Source organism: Phocoena phocoena, chromosome 4 (genome assembly GCF_963924675.1).
Source record: "Phocoena phocoena chromosome 4, mPhoPho1.1, whole genome shotgun sequence".
Lineage (NCBI taxonomy): Eukaryota > Metazoa > Chordata > Mammalia > Artiodactyla > Phocoenidae > Phocoena > Phocoena phocoena.
In genome coordinates, this window is record NC_089222.1 from 17,438,175 (window position 1) to 17,449,884 (window position 11,710).

The 11,710-nt window shown below is 44.2% G+C and overlaps 1 protein-coding gene across 5 annotated transcripts in view; it reads left to right on the forward strand.

The window, feature by feature from the left end:
* CEP63 (centrosomal protein 63) overlaps window positions 1–4,211 on the forward strand; it is a 75,656-nt gene extending 71,445 nt beyond the window's left edge. For 2 of the 5 annotated variants that reach the window (XM_065876209.1, XM_065876208.1), the window contains 3 exons: window positions 669–874; window positions 1,651–1,930; window positions 3,708–3,866. In XM_065876209.1, the coding sequence (XP_065732281.1) occupies window positions 669–874; window positions 1,651–1,930; window positions 3,708–3,866 (645 nt within the window). Of the gene's footprint in view, window positions 1–668; window positions 875–1,650; window positions 1,931–3,707 lie in introns of all 5 variants that reach the window. The other 3 variants (XM_065876213.1, XM_065876211.1, XM_065876212.1) reach the window with 2 other exon arrangements.
* The last annotated feature ends 7,499 nt before the right edge of the window (window positions 4,212–11,710 follow it).

Consider the following 11,710-nt stretch of genomic DNA (forward strand, 5'->3'; position numbering starts at 1 on the left):
TATATTAAAGTATACAACATGATTCAGTATTTTTATAGATTATAGCCCATTTAGAGTTATTGTAAAATAATGGCTTTATTCCCTGTGCTGTACAATATATCCTTGTGGCTTATTTATTTATACATATACATGCATTTGTATCTCTTAAACCCCTACCCCTATCTGGTCCTCCCCCTCCCCTCTCCCCATTGGTAAACCGCTAGTTTGTTCTGTTTCTGTTTTGTAATATTCATTTGTTGGTTTTATTTTTTAGATTCCACATCTAAGTGATAACATACAGTATCTGGATTTCTCTTTCTGACTTATTTCACTGAGCTCAACGTTCTCTTTCTTGAGGAAGAATCCATGGCTGCTATTTTCTTTCTTTTTCCCTGTTTTTGATTCTCATCCGTAGCTTTCTTCCATCCTAGTTCCAGCTTTCCTCCAGTTCCTTGGATATTCCTTGGCACATCAGGGAAACCCACTGTGCTCCTTGTTTTCTGCCCCTATTTACTGTAAGAAACAGAACGTTGTTTCTCTTTTAGGGGACCAAAACCAAATCTTCACTTTTTCCTGAGTAAAGCCATAGATTAACTAGTCACAGCTGAAAGTAATTTTCCAACAGCAGTATCACAGATTACAAGTTATTCTTGTATAAAGTAAGTGACTCTAGTATTCTTTTTTATTAGGCAAAAGAGGTTTCACTAGCAGACCTCCAGGAGAATTATACTGAGGCATTAAATAAATTAGTGTCTGAAAATCAACAACTACAGAAAGATTTGATGGATACCAAAGCTCAGCTGGAGATTTCTACTCAGATTTGCAAAAAAAACCAGGACAGGATCTTTAAACCAACACACAGCAGAGTACCTGAGTTCAAGAACACGGAGTTCAAGTAAAATTTCTTCATAGCTTATTTAAAATATATATCTTTATAATATAATTCTCATTTCTTTGAGAATAATTTCCAATTTACAGAAATTAAACCTTCATCAAAGGACTCTGTTTAATCCTGAAGTACACCGTGCACAAGTAAAGCTGTTAGGTTAAGAGGTGCAGGGGTTCTGAGCACTTTCATCGAGGCTTCTGGACGTAGGTGTAAATGGCAGCCTGTTCCACTGAGCCTCCTCATGCCGCCTCCTACCTCTCCAGCCCCACTTGCCCCATAAGAAGTAGAAGTTGGCTTTTTGTAAAAAGCTTCTTTTGTATTTTTGGTCAACTAATGATAGACTGTTACCTAAGAAGTCAGCATTCAGTGAAAAACCACCTGGCTTCAGCTCCTACGGTACGGTTTACACGTTTTCCTACCGGCAGCCTTTGCTGACACCCTCACCCCCACTCCCACCTCTTCCCCAGATGAAGATAAGGGCCTTCTCTCTGCACAGTGCTTCCCTCTATCCTAAGCACCAACCACACGGGGTCACCCTGGCAGCTTGCTTATCTTCCTTGCTGTATTGTAAGTGTGTGGGGGCGGGGGCCTGGCGATGGGGATCGGGGACTGGGGCCAGAGTGAGGGAAGGACCATCTGGTGGGAGCTGGCTGCTCGTTTGGTAAATTACAGCCTTCTTAGCCTGGTCCTGTGAGTTTAAGTGAACTTCAACAACAAGTATGTTTTAAAAGAGGAAAGTTGCTACAATGTTTATCTGTTTGATTTTCTAATCTGCTATCCAGGCCAGCCAGTGGCCAGCGCAAGCATGATGGGATGGAGGCTGAGCACTACAAAGCAGGTCTTCATTCTACGCAAGGACAAGCGTTGGATAGCGTAGAGCCTGTGTCCTGGGGCCTCAGCCCCCCGAGTCATCAGATCAGCCCTTGCTGCTCCACCATGTCTCTGCCTTCTAACTTTCTGTGCAAAACTCACTCTTTGCCTTCAGTGCTAGATGCAAATGAAACCAATTTTTCTGACACTGTCTCTGAAAGTATAAACGACCAAGAAGACTTTATATTTTCGGTATGGAGACTTGCTGAGCTTACTAGTGTATTAAGTTTATTTAGTTTGATTTTATTTTTTATTTTAAGGTGGAGCAGTATTCCCCCTCCCACCCCCCTTACTGGTTCTCTCTCTTAAGCAGCCTTTGTTATCCTCAATTATTTCTGTCTTAAGGTTTTGCTTGTGAAGACACTGTCGTCCACGACTACTTTTCAAAATGCATCTTAAGAAATATAACATAAGTTATAGGTATTCATTTCTTTTTAGCCTGAATGGGAAATTCCATTCCTGCCTTTTTCAGAGAGGGTCAATTTTGTGTTGGGATGATTGGTTCAAGGAATATCTCTACCTGCCAAGATAGTCCTGGGGCATAGACAGTGGGGAAGGAGAAAAGGAACGGTCGGAAAGGGAAAGAGGTGGGTAGAGGCGGGGGAAGGAGTCGCATCTGACGTGTCTAGAACATGGACTGGGTGCCACACAGTGGTGGCCCTGGTGTCAGAGGCTGCCTTTCCACGTGGACTGGCCCCTTGTTCTCGCAGCTGCTGTGAGGACTCCACTCCACCGTCTTTTCTTTACCTTCTGTGCTGAAGCACTCGCCTCTGGCCATTCATTCCCATCAACCTCCCGTGGTCGTATACCTGAGAAGGTTCAGTATTTTTGACTTTTTAATGTGCCAACAAGTCCATGGGAAGGTTTTCTTTTAGTTGTCAAAATGTAATATATGTATTTCTGAAATCCAAAGAAGTCCTGACAAGTAACTTTCTTCCTAAGTTTGTCAGCAAAACTTACTTGGCGCTGAAACCTCACCTGGCCTGAACTGAACTGATGTGATAGTATGTGTAGACTTTATTGATCCCACTTAGCATTTTACTTCAGAAATATCAGTGTGTTTGATTATGGGAGTTACCTCTGACCCCTCATGAGTCTGTATTTGCGAATTCGTCTACTCACTAAACTGTAAGCCCTGAGCAGTACTCATGAGCACTTCCACAGTCATTCGTGAACGTGTGCAGAGGTGCACAAAATTTGAGTCACTGGACTTGCATGTTTCCAGCTGAGGTCAGTCAGGGTGGCACTTTGCCCTCTTGTTTCAGCTCTTGTGCTGAGTTGAGGTACCCAGAGGATGGAGCCCCTGGGGGACAGCACAGTGCAGCGCAAGAAGCTCGGATGCTGGCGTTGAACAGGTTTTGAACCCCAGCTCTGGCACCCTTTAGTGGGGTGGCCTCGGGCAGGTCACTAAACACTCTCAACCATATTTTCTCTTTTGTAAAATAAAGAAAATAGAATCTACTGGATGAGTTGTTTTTAGGAGTTAGGATTATAGTCTATGTGAAGTGTGTGTGTGTGTGTTTCCCATAAGAGCAGTGTTTCAATATTCATTAATTCAGTGTTTGAGATGACTTTCTTAGAAAATAACTACTGCAAATGAGGATTGACTGAACTTGGTACATGTGACCTTTCTAAAATCTAAATTCTGAAACCAGTGGTTTCAGATAAAGCACTGTGGACTCGAAATTTGGAAGAAGGAAAGTATTGATTTTAACTGATATCTAATTTATTATAGGTAGCTTTTTTATGCTTTAAAACAAAAGTAACATTCATATTTTAAAAGTGTGTTTGAAATAATAGGCGTTAAGTATTTCTCTTCTGGGGTGTAGAAGGGTATTCAAATGCTTTCAGAGGAAAGCATTTTTTAAAACATCACCTTTTAATATTGCTAGTTAGAAAATATCATGAATAATGTGTCTTAGAAATATACTATTCAACTTATGTATGTCAAAATGTGTTTCTCTTCTAGCGCCCCTTGCCTCTGTCTCCTCTTGGTTCAATAGCCACAAGATTTTTGGAAGAGGAGGAACTGAGGTCTCATCACATTCTAGAGCGCCTGGATGCGCATATTGAAGAACTAAAAAGAGAGAGTGAAAAGACAGTGAAACAATTCACAGCCCGAAAGTAGCCTCTTAAAAAATCACCACCTTGGAAATAAAAATAAACACCGAAGAGTCACTGTCATCATGAAGTAGCGGCTCTTTGAAAGGCTGAACATACAGACACCATAAAAATGAGATGTACTAATAAAGCTGCCATGAGGAGTCTGAGAAACTGATATTAGCTCTAAGGTGTTTTCACTGCACTGGTTTGTTCGAAGGACTTTTTCCAGCAATAACTTGTAAATAAACCACTTTGCTAGACTTTTTCTCATGTTAATATTTATTATCGTAAAGTGATACTTTCTCATGCTGACTTAAATGTCAATAGCTGTAGACTAACTAAAGATTTTATGATTCGTGTTGAAAATAAAGTAACTATAGGAACTTCCTCTGAGAGCAGTAGCGTTGTATGTAGTGGAAGCATGGATCTCGGACTCAGAGTGATCCAGGTTGGTGTACTGGTTTTGCTTCTCATTAGCCATGATTAGATCCAGCAGAGGAGCTGGAATGTGTGACTAGAGACCAGAAGGTGAGGTGTAGGGCTCTTGCCACCAAGGATGGGGCTTCTGTGATCTGACCCTTTCGGTGGATCTTTCCCGTCAGCATGGAAACATCCTGTTATTCTTTCTTTAAAGCAAAACAAAACCTCGGTTCCATATCCTCCCTATCTACTGCTGCATACATTTGCTCCCCTTCACGCAGACACCTCTGGTGAGAATTGTCTGCAGTGACTGTTCCCATTGTCTTCCTAACCCTCTCCATCCCCACTTCCCTCCCTGAAACTGCTCTCCTGCTCTAGAGGTTGCCAGTGACCTCCTTAGTCCCGAGCATCATTTCACACACTTGGCTCCTCCCTCTTCCACTCCTGGCTTCTTTGACCTGACACTCCTGCCCACTGGCCACTCCATCTCATTCTACTCTTGTGGCTTTTCCTCTTCTAAAGCCCCCACCCCCCGGGACTTCCATGTGGGTTTTCTCACTCAACATGCTCTTCCTTAGACTGTTCCATTCAACTTCAAGCTTTTAGTACCATCTGTAGACCAGTGACCCCTGCATTCAGAACTGATCTTGACCTCTCCCCAGAGCTGCTGCCTTACATATTGAACTGCTTATGGAATGGCTTCACTTGAATGTCTGATAAGCATCTCAGGTTGAACATTTCCAAGAGAGAACTCTCGATTCTCCCTCTTGCTTAGGTTCCGTGTCAGGACAGCGTCATGTGTGCCGATTGCTAGGAGTTATACTTAATTCCTTCCTACCCACACGTCTGTATCCAAGCCATCGGGAGGGCCTGTCCATGCTGCCGCCTATCTCAGGTCCAACCATTTCTCCTTCTCACGGCTGCCGGCCAGTCACTCACCTAGGTTCTGGCAGTAGCCTCCTAATTGGTACGACGACTCCTACTCTTGACCCCACTAATTCATTCTCCACAGCGCCTCTGGAGATATCCTTTAGAAATGTAAGTTAAACACCTCAAGCCCTCAAAGGCTCCTTACTGCTCTCAGTTTAAATCTGAATTGCTTGTCATCGCCTACAAGGCCCTCAGTACCCCGTGCCCGCCTCCGTCACCCGCGGCATCATCGTCCTTCCCTCGTGCTCCAGCCACGCTGGCCTCCTTTCTGCCTCTCGAGTGCTGCCAGCTGTAACCTGTGAGGGTTGCTGCACTTGCCGTTTACCTGGTGTCCCTTTCTCTCACCGTGCCTGCCATAGGCGCTTTCTCCAAAGCCTCCCTGACTGCTGTCTCCAAAACCCGCTTCTCCCAGCTTCTCTCGCTCCCTGCCCTGAGTTATTTCCTTCATAGTACTCGCCACTGTGCAGTCATTTTGTTACTTGATTTACGTTTTTATTGTCTATTCTGCCTTTAGAATTAAGCTCCTTGAGGGGAAGGACTTGGCAGTCTGGTGGGGCCCTCATCTCTCCACACAGGCCCAGCACTTGGAGGTGCTCAGTTCAAAGAGCAGTGAATAAATGTCCTTCCTCAGAGGCAATACATTTTCCCTGTGAGCCTTTGTGCATGCCGTCCCTTCAGCCAGCCCCTCTTCCCACACGCTGCCACCCCCACACCCCCACACACCCCCGTGACCTTAGCACCTCGACTGGCAAGGCTTTCGTACATCCCAGGAGGAGTTCCTCGTTTCTCACAGCGCCCTGTGTGTGCGTCTCTCAAAGCGCTGAGCACCCTGTGCTTCCTCTTACAATTTGTCTCTCCCACTGAACCGAAAACTCCTCAAAAGCAGGGGCCATCCTCAGTCAGCAGGCTGCCTAACACATAATAGATACTAAGCAAACACGAGGTAGATGAAAATCACCACCATTCTAGCTTTCATTGTACTGACCTCTAAAACGGGGATAATACTTCATGGGGTTGAGAGGATTTACTGAAAAGGTATTTCTTGGAGGGCTTTGCAGACTCTGAAAATACTGTACCAGTGTGGACTGGTGTGAGGAGATGCTGAGTTTAAGACTGTCCCAAGCTTCCACTTAGAATATATAGGGTACAACCCCTGCTTCTGGACTGCTCATGGTACTTGTTGACTAGGAGGAACGATGGCAGACTCTGTAGTCACTGGAAGCACTTAAGGGACCATGAGGTGCTATGTATTTCCTTAAATTTATACTGTGTTGTTTAAAGTTGAAGTAGTTAATGATGGTCTGAATTTGCCAGAACATCTGATTGTAATTTCATCTCTCAACTTCATTCTTCAGAAAGATATGCCAGGGGCTTCCCTGGTGGCGCAGTGGTTGAGAGTCCGCCTGCTGATGCAGGGGACGTGGGTTTGTGCCCCGGTCCGGGAAGATCCCACATGCCGTGGAGCGGCTGGGCCCGTGAGCCATGGCCGCTGAGCCTGCGCGTCCGGAGCCTGTGCTCCGCAACGGGAGAGGCCACAGCAGTGGGAGGCTGGCGTACCGCAAAAAAAAAAAAAAAAAAAAAAAAAAAAAAAGATATGCCAAATATTAAAATGTGTCAAAATTCAATTTGAGTTCGTTTCTTCATATACAATACATTTTACAAAACCTCTCAGTGATCAGGGTGCCCAAATTAGCTGAAAAGATAAGGGTGCTGTTGTCTACTTTTGGGTTTTCGGATGATGTTTTGTTGGGTGAGTTATTCTCCTTGGCCTGGATTCTAGTGAAGTTGTGTTTGGATTTCTACACAGATTTTAGCCAAAGAAGACACAGATGAGTTCCCACTATGGGATGGACATGACCCTCCCATGGAGCCTCATTTGATTTCAACAAGTCTAGGAGGCAGTGAGTGTCATTGTCCCATGTGACAGGGAGGATTTAAGTGGCTTGCCCAGGGTCCCAAAGCCCCAGCTCTTTCTAGCAGCTCCTGGGGATAGAGAGTGTGGACTCTGCAGGCACACAACCCTGTTCCTAATCCTAGCTCTGCCACTTATTAGCCCTGTGACCTTGAGCAAAATAATTAACCTCTCCATGACTTCATTTTCTCATCTGTAATGTGGGGGAAATAAAAATTGTACTTACCTCATAGGATTTGTGAAGATAAGTATTTGTAAAGCACTTAGAACAGTGCCTGGCCTAGTAAACATGGAAGTATCTTGTTGAATGGAAACAATACAATGCTATGTGTTTCTATTATGTCTGCTTAGCTGCAAAAAATTCTACCTTCCTTTTCATACACAGACATGTAACACCTGGTGAACTATAGGTGATGGTTGTCTGTTTGCAAAATATCCTTGAGTCCAGAACCTAAACGTTACATGTGAGAAAAATAACTACAAGATAAGCTCTACCTGTCATTGAGAACGTACATTAAGCAAACAGCTGTCATGCATGGCGTTTCATGAAGTGCACTACATGAGGTGCAGAATGGCAAGGTTAGAAAAAGAAATGTGTTGACTTGTTCTAGAAACAGCTTGAAATAGTATACAAAAATGCTTTAAAAAGGAACTGACAGTGGGGTTGGGCCAAAGGACAGGTGAGGGCTATAAACGCTGGTCCCAAACAAACAGCTAGTCTAGTCCAGTTGCCAGAGGCAGGCAGCAATGCTGCTCTGAGCTTCTTAAGGGCCAGAGTAGAGAAGAAAACATTATTACTTACTTAAGTACATAATTAAATTATTGTTTATTAACTAATTATTACAAAATCAAAACACCATGGGTTCAAGGGAAGCACTCTCTTTCTCAGTGTGTGTATGAGCCGTCGGAGCGGGACATAGCATTTTTGTAACTGACTAATAAGAGGATCGGTACAGCTTCCTTACCGGGGGCTTCAGTGTGGACTGCTGGCGTAAGGCTGAAGTGCAATTCAGAGGAACCGGTTCCCAGAAGTCCCCAGCATGACGATGTGAAGCTCTCATGGCCTGGCTTGATCAAAGGGGAACATTTAGAAGAATGATGGACAGCAATCTTCTACAAAAGCCATTTCTCCACAGTGTGATTTTAGTAACTTTAACAACACGGTTCACTCTTTCTCTCTGTGGGAGCTTAGAATTTGGGAAACTTATGTTGCCCATTAAGGCCACATTCAAATGATTTGACAATCCAATCAGAAGTAGGTTTATACTCCTCTTATGAAAAGAAGGATCCTAGTCAAGGCAAAGCTTGAATGGTGGAAAGTCCAGGAATTCCCTGATACTAAATGCAGGGAGAAGATCCATAGTTCCCACCAGACTCTCAAAGATATCTGTGAGACAAAAATAGATTAAGAACCACAACTTTAGGGGCTGGAATTCTCCCAGAATGGTGTTCCATTTCCTGGGGAGAGATACAAAATTGGAGGAGCCCAACGAATTCCTATTGGGGCTGAGTTTTAAAGTGCAGTTGAATAGTCATGAAAAATTCAAGCTTTTCAATAATAAAAAGACAAATAACCCAATTTAAAAGAGGGGAAAAGATCTGAATGAACATTTCTCTAAAGAAGTTATACAAATGGCTAATAAGCACATGAAAATGTGCTCTCAGGGAAATGCAACTCAAAACCCTTCACACCCACGTGTAATAAAAAAAGATGGAAAATAACAAATGTTGACAAGGATGTGGAGAAATTGGAATACTCATACATTGCCGATGAGAATGTAAAATGGTTGTTACTTTGGAAAACAATTTGGCAGTTCCTCAAAAAGTTAAATTTAGATTTACCATATTACCCAGCAATACCGAGCCTAGGTATATACCCAAGATCAGTGAAAACATATGTCCAAAGGGTTGCACACGAATGCTCATAGCGACATTATTCATAATAGCCCCCAAATGGAGAAAACATAAATGTCCACCAACTGGTGAATGGATAAACAAAACACGGTATATCTATACAACGGAATATTGTTTGGGAATAAAAAGGAATGAAATACTGATGCTACAATGTGGATGAAACCTGAAAGCATTACGCTAAGTGAAAGAAGCCAGTCACAAAAGAACACATATGTGTGATTCCATTTATTTGAAAAGTCCATGATGTGCAAATCTGTAGAGACAGGAAGTAGTTGCTGATTGCCTTGGGCTGGGGGGTATGGCAGGATTGGGACTAAAGGGTAAGGGTTACTTTGGGGGTTGTGAAAATGTTCAAAAATTTGATTGTGGTGATGGATGCACAACTCTGAATATAGCACAACTGAAAACCATTGAACTGTACACTTTAAATGGATGACTTATATGGCATGTGAATTATATTTTAATGAAGCTCTTTCCAAAAAAAGCCTCTGATGCACAGCAACACCTAAAAAAGTCAAGTTTATATTCAGAAAACATTACAGCACATACAGCACATGCTATTCTAAAATTTCATATTTTCCACTTTCACACTCGGGAGTAACAGTGGCACCCCTCTTTAGAGGGTGGTGATCAAGCTCTGTCTGAATAACTGCTTGTGTGGGGACAAGATTACACACTGAGAAACCGTGGGTAAGGGCTTTGCCGGGATCCGGGTCACCGAGGTCTCCTGCTCTCCCCGCAGTGGAGCGCAGGCTTCTGCTGCCGCTAGCGGGGCAGCTTCCAGGATGACTGAGGGCCCTGGCAGCAACGTCCGTGGTCATCAACCAGGCAGAGCTTCTTGGCCAAGTATATTGTCTGGAGGGGCTACGGGAATGCTCGACGCTCTCTCAGTGGTTAGAGGAGGGCTGATTACAGAACGTTTTAGATGGAGTTCCAGACCACTGCTGGGAAGTGTGGGAATACGAGACTGTGCCCTAAGACTGCTTGGCCAGTCCCCAGTGTCTTTACAAGCGTGACAGCAAAACAGAGGAAGAAAAGCCAGGTACACACCATACACCCGCTCATTTCTTCAGCTAGAGGATAGAAGATCAACTAGGACACTGGTCGACACCCCTTTGCCCGGTGCTGTTATGGACCCGCCACGCTCTGGGAGGCATCCGGTGTGGATAAGCTGGCTGCTAGCTCTGGGAGCTGTCCTGAGGCCCGAAGCACTGGCTTGGGGAAGCGGCATGGGCCTCTCGCTGGGCCATCTCTTGGATGTGTCTTGCCCCTAATGTGTAATATGGACTAAAACAACTCACCAGTCTGAATCTTTCTGCAACCTAGGACATGCATTTCAGATCCTCAGCCTAAAATTCAATGCCACAAACAAGGCAACAAGTGTTTTCTACCAGTTAGTCCCTTCAGCCATGGCTGAGCACAGCCCTTGCTCCCAGCAGGAGCATGTGCTACAATGTGCAGGTCCCCGTGTAACCCGACAGAGTGGTGGCTGAGGCAGGAGCCCTGTGGCTTCCCTAGTGATTCTCCTCTGGGCTGACAGGCGCCTCAGCCCCGCGTGGAACGCTGGCAGCAGCCTGTTCTTATTAATAAGAGTTGGACCGTGAGCAAAGGATGGGGAAGGTTCTAGAAGGGTGATGTGTCCAACCTGCTACCTCCTGCATGAGCTGCCGCTTGTGGACTAAGAAGGCATCCCCTGATCTCTTTAATTTGCTTCAAGTTTTAACACTAACACATGGTTTAGCAACACCACTCAATTCCAGTATATCCCCAGGTTAAGTCATTCCTTAAATCCACATTTCTCAAACTGTGTTCCAGACACCTGAAATTTTTCAAAATGTTAATAAGAGCTCCTTAGAAATGTACCAAAGCAGAATGGGAAATGCTGCATGTCATCCCCCCAGAGCGGGGATGGAATTGGGAGAGCTGCCTCTCTTCCTCCCACTGGCCACGACCCCTGCATCCCTCTCCCTGATGGTCTCCCCTGTGCTTTCCAAATCACTGGGAGCTGGGGGCCTTAGGCACTTAGACGTTCTTAACATTTTGTGTGCCAGGGACTTCTTTGGCAGAGGGATGAAGCCTATGAACTCCTCAGAACAGTGACTAAGTCCACAAAATGAAATATATAATGTTAAAAAGAAAACCAATTACATTGACATTCAGTTATCAAAACCTGAGAAAAAACAAATTTGTGATTAAAGTATGACATGCACCTCTTTATTAACTCATTCAATAATGAGACCCAGTGACAGGTCTATTGCCCACTATGTTTCGAAGCAATGATGTATGAAGGTACTATTTTGAGGTGTCTGCAACAACTGTAGTGAGAGGTGAAAATACCTGTGATTTCTCTTGGAATAAAGCCCCAGGTACTACTAGTATTGCTGTAGTTTATAGCCAATATTCCTAATAGAATGGAAACTAAATTTCAGTTAGAGCTTATTGAGAATAAGGATGTTGGGTTTTCCCCCTCAAGTTCATGGAGGCTTAAATTCTCTCCTTGGACCCCTTGGTAGGGGGTCCATGGACTCCAGGTTAAGAATTTAGAGGCTTAGAGCTTATTTATGCTTCACCTTGTCCCTGGTCAGTCTGTTTCTCTGTGAACATTCACTTGTGTAGTGGGGGCAGTATTTGTGCTTAGTGTCACCTGTGATTCTAAGAACTCAGTCTTTAAACGGATGAGATCACAAACCAAT